Here is a 25,595-nt window from a genome sequence, read left to right on the forward strand (position 1 = left end):
GTAAATGTTCCACAGCAGAGAAGGTTCTAGAAAGTAATTTTAAAACATAGCATCTAGTTCTCAAAAAGGGCAAAAACCAAAGCAAAAACTCATATAGTTTTTTTAAAAGAAAATAAATCCCCATTTTAATATTTAAAGGAGCAATGGAATGAAATGGGAATCCATATTTTTTCTTTTTTTCTACGATATTATCCACATAAAAATCACTTGAGCTTCACCAAATGTTAAAACCCCTACTCTTTATTTTGGAATCACTTTTATATTTAAATAGAGAGCTACATGGTCTCAAATAAGTCACACAACCTTTCTAGGACTCAGTGTTCTAATCTAGAAGCTGTGAAAATGATTTAGTTTCATGAGGCTCCTTCTACCTAAATAATCCTGAGCCTGCAAAATGAATGTTCCATCTTTTCACCTTTTAAATTAAGGAAGCATACAATATGATTCAAAAATAAAGAACGATAAAGCATATTTTGGTTTTAAATAAACGGGTAGTTAAAAAAATACCCACATATAACATGTACAAAGAGCAATGAAGAATGAGGAAACGGGACACAAAGTAAAAAGATATGAAAGGAGATGAAACTGGGATTAAAGGGGTCAGGGAAGGACAGTAGAAGAGAATGTGTTACATAAACCACTGGGGCAGAAAAAGAGTGGCAAACATGCAAATAGCAAAGTAGATTCATGGCCAGGTGCGGTGGCTCACGCCTGTAATATCAGCAATTTGGGAGGCCAAGGTGGGCGGATCACCTGAGGTCGGGAGTTTAAGACCAGCCTGATCAACATGGTGAAACCCCGTCTCTACTTAAAATACAAAAATTAGCCAGGTGTGGTGGTGCATGCCTGTAATCCCAGCTCCTCGGGAGGCTGAGGCAGGAGAATCGCTTGAACCCAGGAGACAGAGGTTGCAGTGAGTCAAGATCGCGCCATTGCACTCCAGCCTGGGCGACAGAGCAAAACTCTGTCTCAAAAAAACAAGAAGAAGATTCCTAATAAATATAGTAAGGTGTCAATTCGTAGATGAAAATTAGCATAACAGTGAGCAACATAGAGGAAGAGAGTGATGATGATGGCGAGAGAGCCTCCTACACCCACATGCATGTTCAGAGAAAATACAAAGAAATATGAAGAGGGATAAATATTCAAAACACCTGAGTCAGAAGTGTGGGTGAAGATCATAGAATGAGATGATCAGACAGAGGAACACAGAGGCTAGCTTTAATAACATCCCCACTTTGTGGCTCTTATGGGTCTTATTGTTAAAGACTGTAAAAGGTCAAGTTATGTATTAGACAAAAATGAGGATATCATTTCATGAGCCTTCATTGTATGAAGGTACCCATAAATTTACACTAATGGCTATATTCAGTTTAAAGCAACCCTTTCCATTTCGGCTTAAAGAGAAGCTACCCAGGCCAAGGCAAGGTAACACGCTTTTGCAATGAACTCATTATACGGTCCACCGCTCCTTTAAAGAAATAGCTATATTATCTTCACCTGCTGTTTTCTCGCTTCAGTAATTAAACATAAATGTACAGGCTGGGCGCGGTGGCTCAGCCTGTAATCCCAGCACTTTGGGAGGCTGAGGTGAGCAGATCATGAGGTCAGGAGTTCAAGACCAGCCTGGCCAACATGGTGAAAACGCCCCCCCCCCCCCCCATCTCTACTAAAAATACAAAAATTAGTCGCTTTTGCAATGAACTCATTATACGATCCATCACTCCTTTAAAGAAATAGCTATATTATCTTCACCTGCTGTTTTCTCTCTTCAGTAATTAAACATAAAGGTACAGGCCGGGCATGGTGGCTCATGCCAGTAATCCCAGCACTTTGGGAGGCTGAAGTGAGCAGATCATGAGGTCAGGAGTTCAAGACCAGCCTGGCCAACATGGTGAAACCCCCATCTTTACTAAAAATACAAAAATTAGTTGGGTGTGGTGGTGCGCACCTGTGGTCCCAGCTACTCGAGAGGCTGAGGCAGAAGAATCGGCTTGAACCCGGGAGGTGGGGGTTGCAATGAGCCAAGATCGTGCCACTGCACTGCAGCCTGGGTGACAAAGTGAGACTCTGTCTCAAAAAATAAATAAAAAAATAAAATAAAGGTACAAAAGTAAGTGGTCAGTTGGCTCAATACGCAGAATGCAGCATATTAGAGTTAGCTGTGGAGAAAGTCACCTGCCAACTGATTATGATATTAGGATATATTTGGAGATACTATGTACTAAGGAATTGACATATTCATGTTGCAGTAACTACGACCCACTAGTTCCAATTCTATCACCCACTCTAAACTTTGGATGAAGGGTAGGGCTGGAGAACACAGGGAGGGGGTCCACTTTATTTCTACCCTCCTGTAATAAGTAAGAGCTTGAGATTTAATGAAGATCAAGACTGTCTGTCAGTGTTATAAGCCATTTTCTTTTACTTTTAAAAAAACTTGCGTTATTTACCTAAATCTGGTACTGATCATTTGCTTTCTATCCCTAAATCTAAACTAACAGGGAAACAGAGGCATATGGATGGAGAAAAGATGATTAAATAATTTTAATATGACTAATGAATAAAATTCCAAATCCTGTGGCATTTAATGGCAAAGACATTGCATTAAAATTATAATTTTGGCATAGGAAACAGCTATTATGGATGTTGTAGTAATATAAGTCTATACATGATGGTGTTTGTAACCTCAGTTTTAATCGTCTATCATAAAAATTTGATTTTTTATTCTGTTGCAGAACACATAAAACCTTGACTCTTTCACAATCTGCAAAGCTGCTATTGTATATTTTAGATAGTTCTCTCATATTTCCTACAGTTATAATTTTTGTTTTTCTTTTTGTCATAAGATGTACTGAGATATTGTAGAACATTTTGGGTATCCTTCCCCCTTGTTCTCTTTTTATGAGGGATGATTTCATTTGTATTGTTATGTAGCTATAAACTTGAATTGCTGGGACACCACCTTCCCTACGTACATAAAAGTTTGTATCTTTACACAGATGTTTTACAATCATTAAAGGTAGAAACCAAGAAGGGATTTTTTTTTCAAATAACTACTTGCTTGAATTACAGAGACTTAAGCGCACATTATGGTATTAATGTCATAAAATTGGTACTTATTTTAGTTCCTAACTATTTTATCAGTCGTGTAAATGATCTGTTATTAGAATGTCAGCATCATCAATTTAAAAAATATAATAAATAACCTGACACAATTCAAAATGTTCACAAATTAGATGACTCAGTATTGTAGAGATGTTCATTGAGCTCCAGATTCACAAAACTTCAATCAATATCCTGGAAGGCTTTATGTAAAAATACACAATATAGTTCTAAAATTTACTCAAAGAACCAAAAGTAGCCAAGGCAATCTTGAATAGGAAGAAGAAAGTGGAAGGTTTACACGACCAGATCCAAAATGTTTAAATAAAATGATTGCATATATACATACGACGGGATATTATTCAGTCACAAAAAGGAATGAAGTTCTGACACATGCTACAACATAGATGAACCTTGAAAACATTATGCTGAGGGAAGTAAGGCAGACACAAAGTGGCAAATATATAATTCCAATTACATAAAAGATCTAGAATAGCCAAATTCATAGAAACAGAAAGTAGTCCAGAGGCTACTAGCAGATGGGAAGACAGAGAAAGGGGAACTATTGCTTAATGGTTACAGACTGTCTGGTTGGAGCAATAAAAAATTTTGGAGGCTGGGCGTGGTGGCTCACGCTGTAATCCCAAGACTTTGGGAGTCCAAGGTGGGTGGATCACCTGAGGTCAGGAGTTTGAGACCAGCCTGGCCAACATGGCAAAACCCCATCTCTACTAAAAATACAAAAAATTAGCTGGGCATGGTGGCAGGTGCCTGTAATCCCAGCTACTAGGGAGGCTGAGGCAGGAGAATCACTTGAACCTGGGAGGCGGAAGTTGCAGTGAGCCAAGATCGCGCCACTGCCCTCCAGCCTGAGTGACACAGCGAGACTCTGTCTCCAAAAAAGTAAAAAAAAATTGGGGGTGGGGGATAAATTGTGGTGATGGTTGTAATAAATGCCACTGAACTAGACACACAAAATGACTAAAATGACAATTTTTTATTTTATATATTTTATCACACCTTAAAAAAAGTAATACAGAAATACGATTGAATTGTTCACCTTAAATGAGTTTAATGGTATGTGAATTATAGCTCGGTAGAATTGTTTTAAAAGAAAGATTGTAATTAAGCCAGTGAAGTACGGTTAAAGTACAGATTCAATCAAATGAAAGAGGATACAGAATCCAGAAGCAGATTCATACATACAAGTTATCTTGATTTATGACAAAGATGCCATGACAATACAGTGGGGAAACGATTATCTTTGAATAAATAGTGCCGGATCAATTGATGTTGCTTTTTACTATAAATTCATATGTACCGCTTGCTTTATATAAAATATGCATTAATTTAATAAATACTATTAATATTAGATTTATATAGTATTCAAGGTGGAAAGATGAAAACTCACAAGTTAATAAATAAGTAGATAAGTAAATAAACTTGTGGAGAACGTTAGTGTACATTAATTATTAAGTCTATACTACAGGTGTGAATAATTAATTTTGATTTATGACACTTGTTTAACTAGAACCAGACCATGTCCTTTCAGCTTAAATACTGTCAGTACATGCCTGGCCACTGAATTAAATACTTCGTCATTTCTTCAGTCTGATTCTTCAGAATAATTTATGCAAAAAATTATGGTATAAATTTTGGCATTTAGTCATTAATGTAAAGCCATTCACCATCATCATTTTTGCTAGCCACAACAAAACATATAGCCAAGGCAAACGGTCAGGTTAAAAGACAAAACAAAACAACAATCCACATACCAGCCTCCTCCCCGACCAATGAAGCACCCAGGAAACAAAATACATACAAATACTTGCAACATTTAACACATGTGACAGAAGAGATGGTTAATGTCTAACCTTTATCCACTGGAGATTTGTCTGCTTGAGCTTATTTTCCAGTTTATCTTGCTCTTCTGGGCTTATGGGAGCACTTACAAGCACGGGTCCTCCAGTTTCATTTAATTGTTTTAGAATTCCCTGGCGCAGGGGCAACTCTTCCACCAGTAACTGAAACAGACAAATGCAACAACGTTTAAAATGAATTACAGCACAATTCCAACTACCTTGTCTTCGCTTCTATTGATTAGTCTATCAAAATGAAGCGACTTGACCGGGGGCCCAGTGGTACCTCAAATACCAACAGTTTTCTATCTGAGCACAGAGCTGATTGACTGAAACACTCACTCCCCAGTAGATAAATCTTTGTAGAAGATAAATGATTATATTATCCCTCATAAATTTTTTAAGAGAAAAATGTGAGATGGTAAAGCAACACTCCAAATAAAGTTAGTGTCTGAAAACCTATCTCTATCAGAAATAGAACAATGGGAATAAATTCATCAGCCTCTTGGGTATCATAGCATGCCATAGCATACCGTAGCTTGCCGCTGAGAAATTGCATTATCATCTTTAGAGGTAACTGACATTGAGAGTATTTACTCTCAATATACACAGTGCCAGCCACTGCGCTAACCTTTTCACATTTATTATCTTAGTTTAGCTTCATATTATAATAATTATATCAGGTAGATCCTACTATCTTCATTTTATATGGAAGGAAACTGAGACACAGAGGTTAAATATCAGCTCCCAGGACACAAATCTAGCAAGCAACAAAGGCGTGGTTCAAATTTGGGTAGTTTCATTCTGGAGTCCTCGTTTTTTACTCCATATCCCTAAATTTCTCTAACTAATTCTCCATCACATAGTGTACGCCCTTTCCCAAGACCTCCAAAACCACCATGATGTTAACCCTTCGTTTTTGTCATCTAAAGTTCCCGTGTCTGCTACAGTACCCATTAGCCATACAACACTATTAACATTTAAGTTAATCAAAATTCACTAAAATAAAATCTCAAGTTCCTCAGTCACACTACCAACTCTCCAGGCATTCAAAAGGCACAAATAGCTAGTTGTTACAAAAATGGATGATGCAGAATATTTTCATCATCACAGAAGTTCTATTTGAAAGCACTGATCTAGATTCTTTCAGGAGAAAATAGAATCATGCATATTAATTAATAAGAAAATGCCACTAAAGATGTATCAAATGAATTATCAATTATATTACTATATATGACACTCAATACATTTAGGAAAGATAAATTTCCAAGGAAAGTCTGAGTTCATTATTCTAGGGTATAACCATCTTCAAATGATTCCCACTCTTTTCTGTTTCTGAATCTCAAGTACCTAGTAAAACATCTGATATATAGTCAGTGCTCCATATTTGTTTATAGAATTACGCCATTTATTTTATACTTTATTTCTTGCTCAGGTGTAAATCTCTTGTTTCACAGAAATAAACGTTTGACATTAGACTCTAATTTACATGTGTAAACCAACTGAATCATTGATAAAGGACCAATTTCATTTCCCTTTGATTATGTGACCTTGTAAAATGAGGATAAGAGCAACCATTGTCAAAATTTGATATGAAGATTGAATAAAATAGTGGCTGTAAATGTATCTAATACTTGGCACATAACAGGGAATGATTAAATATTAATTTCTCTTCCCCTTTAACCTTCTGTTCGACAATTAAAATGAAATAGATTCAAAAGAGTTGCTTTCCTAAAACTAAAACCATGCAAGTTAATCCAATTGCACAATCACAGCATGTCAGTCAGCCAAGGGAAGTAATCAGTAATAAGCAGACATCACAGTAGGAAGACATGAAAAGCCACTGGAATAAGCTGGATGTCTGTTCAACCAAACGGAATGTGAACCAACACCACGTCCCACACCCCCAGACAAATAAGCTAAAACAAAACATTGCTTCTGGGGAATATAATGCCTTTAATTAGAGGCTGAAGTAGTGAGACTGATTTGGCAATCCAGATCTTCCCTAAGAAAATGCATTCTTCTTTATAAAGACTCTTCTCAAATCTCCAGGTAGGTAACCAGGACAGATTAAAAAAGTGATTCCCATTCAGATTTAGATTTTATGATTCCACAATCTGGTCTTCAGTTTTTAAAATTATTTGAAGTTGTGAAGTTCTCAAGTAAATCTAAAATTAATTTCGAATTAAAGATAAAAACTGTGAATTATATACATTTAGATGTATTGAATCTATACATCTGTATGTGTAGATGTATAGATGCAATATGTGTGTGTATTTATATATATTTGTATTTATATATAAATACACACACACACATATATATATACATACATTCTTATGTGCACTGGTTGAGAACTGCAGGGTTAAGAAAAAATAAAGTTGTGAGAAAAACATTTTAGCGAGGAACTATAAATAACCTAATGGGCAGAAAACCAGTGATTAAATTAAAAATAGATTCATATACTTCTTTATACAAGCAGGCCCTGGGGGATTTGAGAAAATAAAATTACCTTGACTTGCTCAAGCTTTTCTTTTAGTTGCTGCTCATTTCCAGGTTCAAGTGGGATACTAGCAATGTTATCTGCTTCCTCCAACCACAAAACAAATTCATTTAAATCTCTTTGAAATTCTGACAAGATATTCTTTTGTTCTTCTAGCCTGGAGAAAGAAGAATAAAATTGTTATTTTTTTCAAACATATTTCTCAAACTATTTTTTAATGCCAACTGGGAAACAAACATGGCAAGCAATTTAAAAATAAGCAATTTAAAAGATGTTAACAATACATAATTTAAGAAAACTCATTCACTTTGAACAAAGTAATTTCAATATTTCAAGAATCTCTAAATGATAAGAGATTAAAATTGATCAAGAAAAATTCTGATTCAAAAATTCCTGGCCAGGCACAGTGTCTCATGCCTGTAATCCTAGCACTTAGGGAGGCTGATGTGGGCGGATCACTTGAAGTCATGAGTTTGCGACCAGTCTGGCAAATATGGCGAAACCCCGTCTCTACTAAAAATACAAAAATGTGCCAGGCTTGGTGGCAGGTGCCTGTAATCCCAGCTACTAGGGAGGCTGAGGCAGGAGAATCACTGGAACGTGGAAGGCAGAGGCTGCAGTAAGCCGAGATCGCGCCACTGCACTCCACCCTGGGCAACAGAGAAAGACTCCATCTCAAATACATACATACATACATACATACATACATACATACATACATACATACATAAAATGAATAAAATAAAAACTCTAACAACATTATGTCATTATATCTGAGCAAGGTTTCTCAACTTTAGCATTACTAACATTTAAGTTTGGAAAATTATTTGCTGTGAGCGGCTATCCTCTGCATTGTAGGGTATTTAGCAGTATCCCTGGCCTGTTGTACACACTGGATACCAGTAGTAACACCTCGCCCCTGAGCCGTGACTACCAAATATGTTTCAAGGCATTGCCAAATATGCTGGGGGGTTGGGGGTGGGGACAAAATTGTCCCTGGTTGAGAACCAACTAAAGTAAGTATATAACCTAAAGTTACAAGTTTTAAAATATTTAATTAAAGTATACTTATGGAAAATTATAGGACAAAAATATAAACAAGGTTTCTGTTTTGTTTAAGCAGCAGCCATTTTATCTGCTCCTTATTCTGTGGGTCAAGGATTTGGATAGGGGGCTCAGTTGGGCAGCTCTGCTCTATGTGGCTTCAGCTTGGTTTAAAATAAAACGCTAAATTATTACATGCTAAACTGTTTTCCAAATTATGACTCACAACCTTATTTGAGGAAAGAGAAAAACTGATTTAAAATACTTAACATATGTTGTACTCGTGGAAGTTTTAATTATGAAAATGCATATACTCTATGCTAATTAGCCATAAATTTATTCTTACATATTCGATTGTAAGACAGCTGAACAAAATTGTTTGTGCTTAAAATGATTGAAAATTTTTTGTTTTGCTGTCTTTTGGGAACTATGTAGAGCTTCCATGGAAGCTTTTAATTGAAGTATAATATACGTACAGGACACTGCACAATTTAACTGTATAGCTCAATATTGTTTTAAAAATTGAACACACTGTACAACCAGAGAAGGAAATAGGATATTATCAGAATCTCAGAGATCTCCTCTTACCCCTTTGCAGTCACCACCTCCAAGTATAACCAGTACCCTGTCAACTTTGATTATTTTGCCGGTACTGAATATTATGAAAATGGAATTATATGGCTTTATACTCCTTTGTGTCTTGCCTTTTTCATTCAAAATTATGTTTACGATAATCCATGTTGCATATAATTTTAGTCTGTTCATTAACCTGGCTGTATAGCATTTAATTGTGTAAATATAGTACTTTAGATGGACATTTGTGATAATTCAGTTTTTTGAATGATTAGCTATTTTTTTTGTTTGCTTCAAATTAACAAATGTGCATTGGGAGCTTACTACCTTCTAAGAACTCGACTGGGCATTAGGATTAAAGATGATATATATGTTCTATACCTTGTCTTGAGGATTTCATAGTCAATGAGAAGAAACAAGCGTGTAAGCCAAGGATTATGATTAAGTATTATAGGAGGAGAAGTTATTTCTGGGGCAGTGCTTGGGAGACGTCCCAGAGAAGATAATGATCTGAGTCTTGAAGCATGAAGATAGATCAGCATGTTGCAGGAATAAGACACAGCCTGTTCAAAGACAGGGTCTTGAGAGAACGGCAGTTACAATCATTCTGTAAATCAGAATCTGGTTATTGGAGTTATGCTTGCATATATTCAGTTTTCCTATATGATAAGAGCCTGTTCAAAGTCTGTTCTGGGACATGTAAAGTTACATTCTCCCCTCTGTCTATTCTCTTTTAAATGCATTTATACATTTATTCACTTATTTTACAAATATTTATGATTTATTGTTTTTAATTTTTGTAGGGACATAGTAAGTGTATGTATTTGTAGGGTACATGAGATATTTTGTTACAGGCATGCAATGTGAAATAAGCACATCCACTGTTCATTCCTGGGACACTGGGACCAGGGTCTCTTTTTAACCTATCCCAAATATAACATCTGATCTAGAAGTACTTCTACCTTATCTGACTGGGAAGATGAATGCTATTTACTTCAGCTGAGAGTATATTTTGTTGTCTCATATATTTTGGGGAAACTACTAGTTTAAAAAATCAAGAGATCTGGAGCTCAGGGGAGAGAGGAAAGCTGGAAATAAGGACGTTAGTCATTAGCAATCAGTTGGCGGAGAAAACACGGTAAACTAACTTTTGAACTAATAATTAACATTTCATGTTTGTTATTTCCTGAGTCCATTCTTTCTTCATTTTGTGAATTTTAGTCATTGACGATTCTCTCTTATTTAAACTGAAAAATAGGAAAACTCAATTTCACAGCCTTTTGTTGATTTCTTATGTATGGTTAACCTTACGGTTCCTCCTCCACTTCTACTCTATGTGCTCAGGAATGGAAAGCCAAAGGAATGCCTACGGTGCTCTTCTGGCCTCTCCAAAAGCTACACAGGCCTGTGTAGGAGGTCTGCAGATGCCAAACATTCAGTGAAGTGACAGGATGCTTTTTCCTTCTTGGAGTCTACATACTTACTCTCAGTGATTCCCTCGAAGTCTCTATTTCTGACTCAGAGACATGAAAGAGAAGGAATTGTCCCTTACTACAAACTGCACTCCTCGCAAAGCTTACTACCCCTTCCTATCTGAGTCTTTTTAATCTTGCCTGGGACATGGAGCACAGAGGAGATTGGAAATTGCTTGGAATAGAGATAATATCCCTGTTGCTTTAGCGTAAACCCTATGGGGAAGTGGCTGGTCTCGATTGCTGGCAGTTTGCTTTAGAATGTGGAATAGCACCATTTCCCCTCAGATTCTGACCTTAGAATCAATTGTGGAAGAAGAAAACGTCTAGTATAGTATAGGCATCCTTTATTTGTTTAAATGTTCCAAGCTGATTTAATTCTTTGGGTCTAGATTTTGAGGGTCTATCTCATCTTTTTCTCTCTCTCTTTCTACTCTGCGAATCATTGCCTCCATTACTATTTGACTCCAGACGATTTTGCATAGTGTTCTGAATACTTTTAGTTAAGTAAAATCTTGCTAAAATCTGATTACATTTGAAAAACCTAGACACATTGGCAAGGCTTTTAAACATTTTCAACTTTCATCTAGAAACAGACACGTTTAAGGAAAAGAAAACCTCAAACCCCCAAAACAAACAAAAATTTAAGGAGCAGGAAAAAGTAATATCAAACCAAAAAAATAATAATAACCCTCAAGTTTAGAAAATTCTAAATCAAACACTCCCCTCTTTTCAAATATGGCTCAAATTATTTACTTGCATACTTTTTCTATCAAGAATATCCTGCAAAGAGGAGAGATGTTGTGCTTATTCATTATAGTTGAGATTTATATGTATTACTGGGTTCAAACTCTATATTGTATGCTTATTTTCTTCATTTATTATTCTACTATATGTCTCTGCAGGTCACTAGTTATGCTTTAAAAACTTGATTTTTTAAGATCCTAGTAATAAGATATATAGAAGTACCCTGTATTTCACCATTATTGTGTTATTAGGAATTTTGTTTGCTTTCATTTTTTATTATAATGAATAACCCTACAATAAACACATTTGTTTATACATTTTGAATCATATAGCTGCTGGAATAAGAATGAAAAGTTAACAATGGGAATCCTAAGGATTTAGATACACATTGTTGAATTTCTGTCAAGGTTGGTACTCAGAACACTCATAAACTCCCACCAACAGTTAGAAAATACTTGTCTCACTACACTTTTACCACTATTGAGCATTATAATCTATATACCGATAAAACAAATAAAAAGCTTGCCATAGATATTTTAAGTATTCTATTAATAGGAAAGTTGAAAATGTCGTATGGGTGTACATGTTTGTCATTTATTTACTTTCTACTGTCAATTATCTGCAATGTCTGTTGTCCATTTTTCCTGTGTTTTCCTATTTTTAAGAGCTCTTTTAACATTATCTGAAACATAGATTGAGACTATGTTTCCAGCTTCCTTTTTGCCTTTTAGTAGTTTTTTCTAAATAAAATTTAACAGTTTATTTCTTTGATATTATGTTCATTGATAGTATCCTTAAAATTGTGGCCATTTTACCATTGTTCAGATATTCTCATTTATTCTTGATCCTTACTCTTTCATTTGTTAAAAAAGAACAACCAAATATTTAATCCATCTTAAATTTATATAGTGTTGTTTCTAACCTTGAAGAGTTTTTCAGAAATTGATATTTTCCCCCCAGCACCATCTCTTCTGAATTGATTTATGGTGCTTTCTTCATGATATTTTAAGTTTCTGCTTGTTGATCTACTGTAGATTTTTGTGACAGTAATGCACTATGTCAATTATTGCAGCTTTAAAATATATTTAATTTCTGGTAGGTTAACCCACTCTCCCACTTTAGTTATTCTAACTTATGTAATGTATCATTCAGTCAAATTATAAAACAATTCTCACTGAAAATTTTTAAATGGGATTGCATTATATCAATAAGTTAATTTGTGAAGAATTACTGCCTTTCCAATATAATTCTGCGAAATTTTCTGTATTTACAGTGTTTTTGGACACAGAGTATCTGGGACTCAACGGTGCACTATAAATAATTAAGTACATTTTATAATTAACTTTCAGCATCAATTTGAAAGACAGCATCTTGCATATGATTTTATGGATATTAACCATATACTAATTTAGAAAACTCTTAAGGACTCTCAGAATAAATCATCACTTAAACAGTAAAAGCTTTGGCTAAGCTTTTTGCTATCTTTCTTTTTACACAGTATTTGTGGAAAACTTTTTTTCCAGTGATTTAATTTTTAAAAAAATACAGCATCTTTTAAATATGAAAACATTCGGTAGTCATTTCTTATCTAGATTTTTTTATACTTTGAAATATAAAAAAGATGGTGACAAAATCCCACAGGGACCTTGTTATAATCTGCTTTTCCAAGCGCATGTGTTTTCTGAAATTTCAAAAGCCTCGATTTGAAGTTTTAAAAGCTGCAATTTGAATTTATGTATTCAGATGATTGCAGAAAAGCAAAGAAACACAGTTAGCATTTCCAGGCTTGTCTCTTGACAGAACAGTTTAAACGTGCTTTATATTGGCATTCATCACATGAAGTGTTATTTCTTTGTTTACCTACTTGCTTAATGCTTATGGTAGGATTTATTCAGACACGTGGTAGTAATAATAATGAATATTTAACATTACCCATCTGCAAATAAGTGCTAAATATTTTACTTTTAGAAGCATTTCAATACATTTAGACATTTAGCTTTTTTTTTTTTTTAAAAAAAAAGAATGGCTTCTGTTTGAATTATTGGCTCTGTTACCATTTACATTACAAATGTTCCTAATGAAATTAAAGGAAGCACGTATTACGATGGTGAGAGATTTGCATAATCAGAAAGGAAGCGCTACTCATGTGTTGCTAAATTCAATGAATTTAACATTAACTCTTAACGAACATTTTCTGTAGGGCTACTCGTACGGTAAGAGGAATAGACTGCCAAATCACATGGCATGATTTTGGTGAGGGGATCTAACAAGTGTTTCAGGAAAAGTGCTAGATAGTTTCACAGTTGTATCCCTTTTAATATTCCATACATCCTTTGGATTGCCTTTTATATGCTTTCAATGAAGAAATTGAAGTTCTAGAGATTGACACATCATATATCCAAAGGTGACTATCCCATTTTCCAAATAAGAAGTCCCTTTCGCCAAGTTTTTGGATCACCTTTAACATAGAAACTTTAGAAAATGGAGCTATAATTATCACCTGTTTACATATAATGTTTAATTCATTAATTTGATTGTGTGTACTACTTTAAAATTATATAGTACAAAATATTATATCATTAGATCACACTTCTTCATTCATATTTCATGCAATAATTTTGTTCTAATTCTTCACAGGCACCTTCAACATTGAAATTTGCATCCTCACGGATGCACTTGTTGCCTAACTCAGTTTTCCAGAGGGCATCATTTTTACTTACATCCATGTGGCCTGAGGTATAGTACTGCTGAATCTAGAAGTAATGTTTCACTAGGAATTTTATTCCAAGCCACAAGCACACATTTATATAACAGAATACAGTTTTATGTTATGTAAAGACAGCTTTATCTTTTTTCTGTGCCATATGTCCATGAGCTACACCATGTAACCACTTAATGAGTTACTTTTAACAGTATTCTTTCCATAGGTTGTTTACAATCGCATCCAACTCTTGCAATTGTGATGTCATACAACCAAAGTCAATCCCTAAAATGTGTTAAATTTATTTTCTCCCAGTGTGTGTGTGTCTGTGTGTGTGTGTGTTTGCCCTCCTCTATCAGGTTACTTCTACAAGCCTCCAAAATAAGCATAAATTGAGAATAAGTCAAGGCAATACATCTTTCCCAGACAGTACTTTGTTGTTTTGATTGAAGTAAAATAAATGACCATCTTGTAATTTGAGAAACTTCAGAAGGATTCAAGTATAAGTTGACCCTTCCCGAGGGAAAACCAAAACAAAACATTGATTTCTAGGCACACCTAGTAACTTCTTCAGGCCATACCCTCTGTAGGTCATTATCAGAATCAGAACCCAAGCATCAACTTTATTTTTAAGCCAACATGTCTACCATACCTGGTTGGTGCTTGAGTTGTACGATTAGACATTTGTTCATTTTCCCTAAAGTGTGTGTCTTGTCGGAATGAAGTGCTCCTGAGGGGGATAATATATCAAGATTTCTCAGTCATTTATGCCTCACTATTAAGGAAATGATTAGCAACTTTTGAGTAGATGTGGAAAATGATGAGGGAAAACCTGAAGCTTAGCAATGCGAATATCTGTATGGAAAGTAAGTCCAAATGTAAATGCTGCCAGTTATCAGCTGAGTACGTGAACATGGGCGAGTTACTTAATCTCTTTAGCCCTCAGTTTCCTCGTCTTAAAATTAGAACAATAAACACTTTACAGTGTGGTTGTGAGGACTAAATTTTTTTTAGCAGAAACCCAAGATTTAGCCTAGTGCTTCACTAACAGCACTCAAAAAAATGGTAGAGAACATAAAAGGAGGTACAAGAAAGAGAAAATATGGACACAGAGCTTTCTATTTTAATCCTAGAATTGTGTCTAAGCCCATGTGCTTACATAGATAAAAGTATTTATAAAACATTATGAGTACACAGGGGGACTACTCAAAATTGAACTTTTGATGAGCCACCTGACAACTTTATTTCTCCCTACTGACAAACTACCTTGACAAATTTTGCTGGGGAAAAAAACAATAGAGAATTAATGTCAATCTATGAATAAATGTGCCACCAGATGAGACTACTTCTAGGTGAAGCATATATGTAATCACAATGCAACAGCCATTTATGGAGGGTCTACTAGTGTCCAATGATATGGCCGTGAATATCGGCAGCAATCCCTGCCTCATGGACCTTACATCCCATTGGGAGGAAGGGGAGGCAGACAATAAACAAGATAAAGAAATAAAATCTATAGATTGTGATATAGTACGTGCTACAGAGGAAAAAAATGAAGCATGAAAAAGGGAAGGAAATATTGAGGGGAAGATGGGGAGCAGTTGTGATTTTATAAAGGGTGATCATAGAAGGCTCCATGGAGAAGGAGACATTCGAGCAAAGTCCTCATGGTAGGGACTGGCTAGCTGCTCATTAGACAAGTTTACTCATTTCTCTTAATTGTGCAGCTAGCTGTCATTTCCCAGTCTCCCTTGCCATTAGTTTGGCTACATGACTGAGTTCGAGCCAGTGGAGTGTGAGCAAAAGTGATGCTCATGAATATGAAGCCTGGCTCATGACCCCACCTCCACTAACCACCGCCACATATGTAATATTTCTTATTCTTTTTCATTCTAATGTACAAGAGCACAGTGATTTTGAAATCCATATGTTAAAGACATCAGAGCCACAAAAGCGAAGTACCCTGGGTCCCCCTGATTCACCATTTGGAGGAAAGCTACTTGTTGACCAGAAAACTTTTGTAAGGTGTGCATGAACGCAAAGTTCCTATTATGTTAAGCCACTGAGGTGTGGGGATTTTTTATAGCAGCTTTAATAAAGATAGGTGATATAGAAATAAAGAAGTGAAGGAGGAAGCCATGCAAATATTGTGGGAAAGAACGCCCTATGCAGAGAAAACAAGTACAAAGGCCTTGAGGCAGGTGTGTAGTAAGAACGTCCTAAAAACAACGAAGAAGTGAACAAGAAGTTCTGAAATGGAGAGAGGAAAGGAGAGTACTAGATGTGGCCCAAAAGCCTTCTATTCAGAGATTCTATCTAGAATCTCAAGGCTTTTATAATCCCTATCCCACATCGAATTCAGTTTTTGGATAAAAATAAATTATAGAGTAATATGTTTGGGAAATCTCAGATTGAACTGTGTTCTCCAATGCTACTTTAATGGATCAAATCAACTAACTGAGCCCTAGGACTTCCCCCCGGATTTTTGTGTGTGCTGTCTACACAGTTGCTGAAACAGGCTTCGGGAAAATCTGAGGATGCTTTGGATCTTCATCTGTCAGAGGCAGAGTTACATCACCTACCAGTAAGGCCTGTCACAAAGCCATTACCATCTGATACAAAATGCAGTTAAGAGGGTGTGACTTCAAACCGTTTTTTCTGATTTCAATCCCAGTTCAGTTTTTCCCTTCGCAGACATTCAAACACCATCATCTTCCTGCCTAAACGTGCTCCTCTGTCAAGTTCAATGGATGACTCCACCAGCTCCCAGTTTTTTAAGCTGAAAATCTGGAAGTCATCCTTGATTCTTCTCTCTCCCTCACTCCCAGAGTGTGTATCAATAAGCATGTACTCATAAGTCCACTTGAGAAATCTCTCTTGAACCTGCCCACTTCTCTCCATCCTCCTGTCACTGTCTCCTTCTCTCCTTCTCATTCTGATTTCAACTTTTATTTTTGATCCAGGTGGTATACGTACAGGTTTGTTACCTGAGAATGTTGTGTGATGCCAAGGTTTAGGGTAAAAATGATCCCACCACACAGGTAGTGAACATAGTACCCAATAGGTAGTTTTTCAACCCTTGCTCCTCTCCTTCCTCCCCCTTCTAGTAGCCCCCAGTGTCTATTGTTTTCATCTTTATAATGAGTACCCAATGTTTAGCTTCTAACTATCTTCGATTTTCTGTTCCTGTATTAATTCACTTAGGATAATGACCTCCAGCTGCATCCATGTTCCTACAAAGGACGTGATTTTATTCTTTTTATGACTGTGTAGTATTCCATGGTGTACGTATACCACATTTATTTTATTCAATCCACCACTGCTGGGCACCTAGGTTGATTCCATGTCTTTGTTACTGTATAGTGCTGCAATGAACATGTGAGCACATGTGTCTTTTTGGTAGAAAGATTCGTGTTCTTTTAAATATACACCAAGTAATGAGATTGCTGGGTTGAATGGCAGCTCTCTCTTAAGTTCTTTGAGAAATTTTCGAACTGCTCTCCACAGTGCCTAAACTCATTTACATTCCCATTAACAGTGTATAAGCATTCCCTTTTCTCTGAAGCCTCACCAGCATGTGTTGTTTTTTGACTTTTTAATAATAGCCATTCTGTTCTGATTTCTAACAGCCTCTCTGAGACCGCTTTCTAATTAGCTTGTGCCTCCTACCTTGTCTCCTTCTTATCTATTCTTTACATTTCAGAATAAGACATCTTTCTAAAATATGTTGCTGATCGTGTCCTCATATACTCAACAACTTCCTAGTGCCAATGGGATAAAATATAACTTCTCTTACGTGGGTCAAAAAGCCCTTTGTCATCTGGTCTCTACTTCTATTTGTTCATCTTTCTTTGCAATGTACAGTTCATGGAACAACTTACTCTTCCTTAAAATCCAGCACTATATCCATATCAGGATTTATCACACAACGTTCCCTCTGCCTGGGACGTCCTTCCAGACATCTTCATCTAGGTAGCTCCAGGTTGACCTTTCCAATCTCAGGTTAGACATCACTTCCTCTACAAAGCTTTCCTTGATTAATTAGACATCCCTAACCCAGGTATAGGTCATAGGTCCTGTTATGTAGTCCCATAGCCCCTCATAATGTTTCCATCACAGGAAATACTGCGATTTCCCATGTTCATCAAACTATTGCAGATTTTCTATCTATTGTGATCACACCCTATCCTCAGTACTTAGCATATAGTATTTGCTTAGTTCCTATATTAATAATCTCCTAATGACATCATCTTAATTGTACATCTCCAAGTAATAACATTATTCATAGTAGTCTGGGGAGACTTTCCATGAAGAACAAAGTGTGTGTGTATGGGAGGCAGGTTCTGTATAAAATTAACGAAATTCAACCAGGGAAAGCTATATAGCAAGTGTTTGTAAACTATGGCTCATGAACCAAATTGTGCTCACCATCTGTTTTTGTAAATAAAGTTTTACTGGAACAGAGCTACACTCATTCATTTACATATTGTCTATGATTACTTTCATGCTACAATAGCAAAGTTGAGTAGTTGCAGCAAAGATTGAATGGCCCACAAAGCCAAAAACATTTATTATCTGGCACTTTACTCAAGTTTACCACCATCTGCTATGTGATAAATCTATTTCTTAGACATCTACTAGGGAATTAAAGATATGAGAATTCTGATATAAGAAAATTGGTATAATCTTTATAAACCAGTGGTACGTGAAGTCATGAAAATGTCTATGATAATTAGAACTACTCCTCACCCCTTGAAACGATCATGAGCACCTTACACAATTATTATTTCACAGGACAAGGAGAAAAACTAGACATTGCATCTGATTATAAACATTAATTCTGTTTAAATTTACGAACATTTCCAACTATGAGAAACTATATCTACTTACCTTAGAAGCAAACGTGGAAAACAGTCAAAAGACCTATGCCTCTGGCTCACTTTTCTTGTCTTGGCTTTTACATTATGACAGTTTCTTTCTTTATTTTTCTCTTTCTTCCTAACCCACAACCAACTTTATCATTTATTTTATAATTTCACCTCCTCTTTTGTTACTCAGTTTTATAATTTCACCTCCTTTTTTGTTACTCAGTTTTATAATTTCACCTCCTTTTTTGTTACTCAGGTTTTTTTCCCCTCTGGGCTTTATGGTGATTTTTATTACTGTGTCTGTATTTTGAATTCCTCGTGGTAGTAATTCTTTCCACCCCCAGAAAAAATGTCATCTATTTTCTCAAACTATGCATGTTTCCAGTGGAATATGAATATATTATATAGAGAAGGAAACCCGAAGTTCCCCAGAGAGAGAGAGAGAGAGAGAGAGAGAGAGAGAAAAGGGAACATTTTGATCATCACTTTCATCCTCGAGCAGAAAGGCAAAAGGTATTTCCGTTTCACTTATTTAAACTCTGCACATAATTGCAGCTAAGTTCCTCAGAAACAGAGGTTACTATTCTTAAAAGAACATAGCCACAGGAGGTACAAAAATAGTTATATTCCCTTAAACAGTATTTCCTTAAATGTGGTCTGGGGACCCCTGGGAGTCCCTGAGACCCATGCAGCGGTTCTGTGAGGTCCAAATTATTTTCATAATAAAACTAAGATGTTATTTGACTTTTTCCTCTCTCATTCTCTTATGAGTTTTTCAGAGGCTACATGATGCAAGATATGATAGCACATTCAATGCAGAAACAGATATAAGAATCAGCTGCCTTCTCTTAAGCTAACTTTTAAAGAGATTTGCAAAAATGTAAAACAAGATCACTCTTCTCACTATATTGTTTCTGTTGTAGAAAAGATAGTTTAAAAAGTAAGAATTTATTTTTTATTTCAACATGCAATTTTAAAATGAATTAATAAGTACATATTTTGAACAATTATCACTTTTTTTTTTTTTTTTTTTTTGAGACGGAGTCTCACTCTGTCACCAGGCTGGAGTGCAGTGGTGCGATCTCGGCTTACTGCAACCTCCGCCTCCCGGCTTCAAGCAATTCTTCTGTTTCAGCCTCCGGAGTAGCTGGGACTATGGGCGCCCGCCACCACTCCTGGTTTTTGTTTTGTTTTTGTTTTTCTTTTTTTAGTAGAGACAGGGTTTCACCATGTTCACCACATGTTCACCAGGATGGTCTCGATCTCTTGACCTTGCGATCTGCCCGCCTCGGCCTCCCAAAGTGCTGGGATTACAGGCGTGAGCCACCGCGCCTGGCCAAGATAATTTTTTTTGGAGAAAAATAATATGTCCTTGTCACCTGGCATAAGTAATGACAGCTTATCATGCACATCGAGTTTGTCACTATAAAGACCTCAGACAAGTAAATAATACAATATAAAACGAAAATTGAAATAATCCACCAGGTATGAAGAAATCCACCACAAACATTCCAGTTGGAGTTCAGAAATTTGCCAATGAATTTATTAGAGACAGAGGAAGGTGAATAATGTAGGCCAATGACTATGAGGGCCAACTTTTAGAGTTAATGAACTGCCTAAATATTTACTGGGAATCTCTGTGATATGCTAGGCTAAGTAGGGCACCTTCAAATGATATACACACCGCTCACTTACAGATTGTATTTCACTGAGGCAAGCTTGCCTGTCATTAATTTACTGTATTTTATCAACAAATATTTGAGCATCTACCACATACCAGGTACCGATTTTGCTACTTGATGAGGTAGTTAACAAAATGTTGACAGGCTAGTCAGTGATACAGATACATGAATGGGTTTCTTTTTTAAAAATTTTTTTATTTGTTGAGATGGAGTCTCGCTCTGTCACCCAGGCTGGGGTGCAGTGGCGCGATCTTGGCTCACAGCAACCTCAACCTCCTGGGTTCAAACGATTCTCCTGCCTCAGCCTCCGAGTAGCTGGGATTAAAATGCGATAAGCACTGAAGTGTAGCTATGCATTCACCAAACATTTATTACACATCTACTAAGGACCAGGCACTATACTATTTTTGCTGGATATTCAGGAGTGAACAAAACAGAGCCAGTCCATACACATAGCTCATGGTGTCATGCGTGATACCAACATTAAACCACTAATCATACGGAAGAGTTTAATGCAAACCATACATATATAAAGAAAAAAATAAAATTGTTAAGAGGGTACTCCTTTTTTTTTTTTTTTTACAAACTTTCACTTTCAGAACTTTCATAGATGTGTTGCTCCTAAACGCAAATATGCATCAAATTTTACTTTCCATGAATAAATGGGGTCACTGGTCAGCTATAGTTATAGTTTTTAGTATCATGTCTAACTTCAGACTAAGATGTGTCTCCTCTGTGTGTATTTTTGAAATGTTTTTAAACATTATTAATCTCATTATGTGTCGTGAGTACAAAAGCAAAGTAAACTTGTTGACAGTCCTGGGAAAACATAGAAAAGAAGTAATAATAACAATAATAATCAAGGTCCTCCTTTCTCAAAGGGCTTAACTGAATATCTATTGGTCTTTTGAATGCAGACATATGGTCTAAGAACAAAAACACTTATAGTCATTTGGAATATAACCTGTTTCTAAGAAGAGCAGTGGATCTTACTTAGATTGAAAAGGGTGTGGTGGTTGTAAAAGTGAGTCCCTCTGAGTAAGTAACATCGAAATTGAGCCCTGGAAACTATGTAAATATCAGCCGGAATACAGATGGTACAACGCAAAGGAATTAGCTTTTATCAAGGTAGAAAAATACTTAGCAATTCAGAGGAAATGAAATTAGACCAGTGTGGCTAAAGTTTTGAGAGAAAAATGGAGAGTTGCAGGAGATTAGTCCAGAGAAATGGACAGGTAATATCTTATACTACATTATCTCTGGGCATTAAAATTTGATTCTGCATGAACTTTATTAGTGTATTATTTATTTTACATCCATGTGAATTACTAAATTCATTAAAAATTTGGTACGAGGTACAGATGAACTTAGGGAGTCTACCTAATAGATTACTCAAGATTGGTTTTGACCCATGAAGTACTCCACTTCACTTAGCTAAGCATACATTTAAAAATACTAGAATCCAAAGGGTATCTCCAAGGATTTCTTTTTTAAACAGACCTAGCCATGTACAATAGAGTCAAGGCAGTGTAAACTAAAATACATGTTTTCTGGTTCTTAGATCAATAGGACATACAGCAGACTGACATAGCATTTAGGAGAAAATTTCTCTGTATGTTTATGATAACTGAAGGGAGTTTCTTTTTCTCCACTGGGAGCTGACCAACATTACTTTCCAGCTGAATATATGAGAGAATTATGTTCCCATTCTCCTGAATTAATAGTTGTTAAGAAAATGCCACATAATTTATTTCCTATATGACTTAAAAGGCAAAGCATAATGAAAATGAGAGTAAAATAAAAGGCCATTAACTAGAAAATATTGCATATATAAATTTGTGTCATATATATAGTAAATTTGCAACTTACCAATATCAGGGAGAAAAGTAAGACTACCTTGTCAAGCATCAAGCATAAGTAGCTAAACCTTAAATACAGTGGATAATGAGGAATGCTGAGATACCAATATCTTTTAAAACTTCTATTTATTTATTTTGAGACAGGGTCTCCTGGAGTGTGGTAGCATGATTATAGCTCACTGTAACCTTGAACTCCTGGGCTCAAGAAATCCTCCCAACTCAGCCTCCCGAGTACCTAGGACTACAGGCTTGCACCACCACAGTCAGCTAAATTTTTAATTTTATGTAGAGATGTAATGTTGCTATGTGCCCAAGCTGGTCTTGAACTCCTGGCCTCAAGCAATCCTCTTGCCTTGGCCTCCCAAAGCACTGAGATTATAGGCATGAGCCATGTGCCCAGTCAACTTTTAATTTTCATTTAACAGCTTTATTAAGTATTTAAGATGTACATGAAGGGTCCATAATTAACAAACAGATCTTCCCCGACTTACTACGATGGTTCGACTTACAATTTTGAAGTCCAACATGGTGCAAAAGCGATACACATTTAGTATAAACCTGGACTGAAGAGGGGGTTATATCTGGATATACTCACTGTAAATTGAAAATATCATTAATTGAAAATGTACTTTTGACTCATAACATTTTCAATTTATGATGGGTTTATCAGGACATAACCCCATCCTAAGGTGAGGAGCAACTGCATACGATGTGACGAATTGGGATATAAGCATACAACCATGAAACCACCCCCATAATCAAGGTAACAAGTATATCCATCAACTCCAAAAGTGTGCTCAGGCACCTTCATTTTTTCTTTCTTCTTCTTCACTTTCTCCTTCTCCTTCTTTTCTTATGGTAGGAACACTTAAGACCACAAGACAGGGATGCCCTCTCTCATCACTCCTATTCAACATAGGGTTGGAAGCTCTGGCCAGGGCAATCAGGCAGGAGAAGGAAATAAAGGGTATTCAATTAGGAAAAGAGGAAGTCAAAATGTCCCTGTTTGCAGATGACATGACTGCATATCTAGAAAACCCCATTGTCTCGGCCCAAAATCTCCTTAAGCTGATAGGCAACTTCAACAAAGTCTCAGGATACAAAATCAATGTGCAAAAGTCACAAGCATTCTTATACACCAATCACAGACAAACAGAGAGCCAAATCATGAGTGAACTCCCATTCACAATTGCTTCAAAGAGAATAAAATACCTAGGAATCCAACTTACAAGGGATGTGAAGGACCTCTTCAAGGAGAACTACAAACCACTGCTCAATGAAATAAAAGAGGATACAAACAAATGGAAGAACATTCCATGCTCATGGGTTGGAAGAATCAATATTGTGAAAATGGCCAAACCACCCAAGGTAATTTATAGATTCAATGCCATCCCCATCAAGCTACAAACGACTTTCTTCACAGAATTGGAAAAAAACTACTTTAAAGTTCATATGGAACCAAAAAAGAGCCCGCATTGCCAAGTCAATCCTAAGCCAAAAGAATGAAGCTGGAGGCATCACACTGCCTGACTTCAAACTATACTACAAGGCTACAATAACCAAAACAGCATGGTACTGTTACCAAAACAGAGATATAGACCAATGGAACAGAACAGAGCCCTCAGAAATAAAGCCGCATATCTACAACCATCTGATCTTTGACAAACCTGACAAAAACAAGCAATGGGGAAAGGATTCCCTATTTAATAAATGGTGCTGGGAAAACTGGCTAGCCATATGTAGAAAGCTGAAACTGGATCCCTTCCTTACACCTTATACAAAAATTAATTCAAGATGGATTAAAGACTTAAACGTTAGACCTGAAACCATAAAAACCCTAGAAGAAAACCTAGGCAATACCATTCAGGACATAGGCATGGGCAAGGACTTCATGTCTAAAACACCAAAAGCAATGGCAACAAAAGCCAAAATTGACAAATGGGATCTAATTAAACTAAAGAGCTTCTGCACAGCAAAAGAAACTACCATCAGAGTGAACAGGCAACCTACAGAATGGGAGAACATTTTCACAACCTACTCATCTGACAAAGGGCAAATATCCAGAATCTACAATGAACTAAACAAATTTACAAGAAAAAAACAAACAACCCCATCAAAAAGTGGATGAAGGATATGAACAGACACTTCTCAAAAGAAGACATTTGTGCAGCCAAAAGACACATGAAAAAATCCCCATCATCACTGGCCATCAGAGAAATGCAAATCAGAACCACAATGAGATACCATCACACCAGTTAGAATGGCGATCATTCAAAAGTCAGGAAACAACAGGTTCTGGAAAGGATGTGGAGAAATAGGAACACTTTTACACTGTTGGTGGGACTGTAAACTAGTTCAACCATTGTGGAAGTCAGTGTGGCGATTCCTCAGGGATCCAGAACTAGAAATACCATTTGACCCAGCCATCCCATTACTGGGTATATAGCCAAAGGATTATAAATCATGCTGCTATAAAGACACATGCACACGTATGATTATTGCGGCACTATTCACAATAGCAAAGACTTGGAACCAACCCAAATATCCAGCAATGATAGACTGGATTAAGGAAATGTGGCAAATAGACACCATGGAATACTATGCAGCCATGAAAAATGATGAGTTCATGTCCTTTGTAGGGACATGGATGAAGCTGGAAACTATCATTCTCAGCAAACTATCGCAAGGACAAAAAACCAAACACCGCATGTTCTCACTCATAGGTGGGAATTGAACAATGAGAACACAGGGACACAGGAAGGGGAACATCACACACCGGGGCCTGTTGTGGGGTGGGGGTGTGGGGGAGGGATAGCATTAGGAGATATACCTAATGTTAAATGAGGAGTTAATAGGTGAAGCACACCAACATGGCACACGTATACATATGTAACTAACCTTTACGTTGTGTACACATACCCTAAAACTTAAAGTATAATTAAAAAAAAGACTTACCCTCTTAATAATTATTTCAGTGCACAGTACAGGCACTATGTTGCACAGCAGATCTTTAGAACTTATTTATATTATAAAACTGAAACTTTATACTGATCGAACAGCAACTCCCAGTTCCCCCTTTGCCCAGCCCCTGGTAACTACCATTCTACTCTCTGGTTCTATAAGTTTGAGCCATTTATATGAGTCAGACCCCTCATATAAATGGAATCATTCAGTATTTGCCC

General features: G+C 36.4%; 1 protein-coding gene across 2 annotated transcripts in view; it reads right to left on the reverse strand.

The window, feature by feature from the left end:
• DMD (dystrophin) overlaps positions 1-25,595 on the reverse strand; it is a 1,770,560-nt gene that overhangs the window by 827,833 nt on the left and 917,132 nt on the right. For both annotated transcript variants that reach the window (XM_030807549.1, XM_030807550.1), the window contains 2 exons: positions 7,477-7,624; positions 4,980-5,129 (listed from right to left, as the gene is read on the reverse strand). In XM_030807549.1, coding sequence (XP_030663409.1) covers positions 4,980-5,129; positions 7,477-7,624 — 298 coding nt within the window. The remainder of the gene's footprint in view (positions 1-4,979; positions 5,130-7,476; positions 7,625-25,595) is intronic.

This window comes from Nomascus leucogenys, chromosome X, assembly GCF_006542625.1.
Source record: "Nomascus leucogenys isolate Asia chromosome X, Asia_NLE_v1, whole genome shotgun sequence".
NCBI classification, from domain to species: Eukaryota; Metazoa; Chordata; class Mammalia; order Primates; family Hylobatidae; genus Nomascus; species Nomascus leucogenys.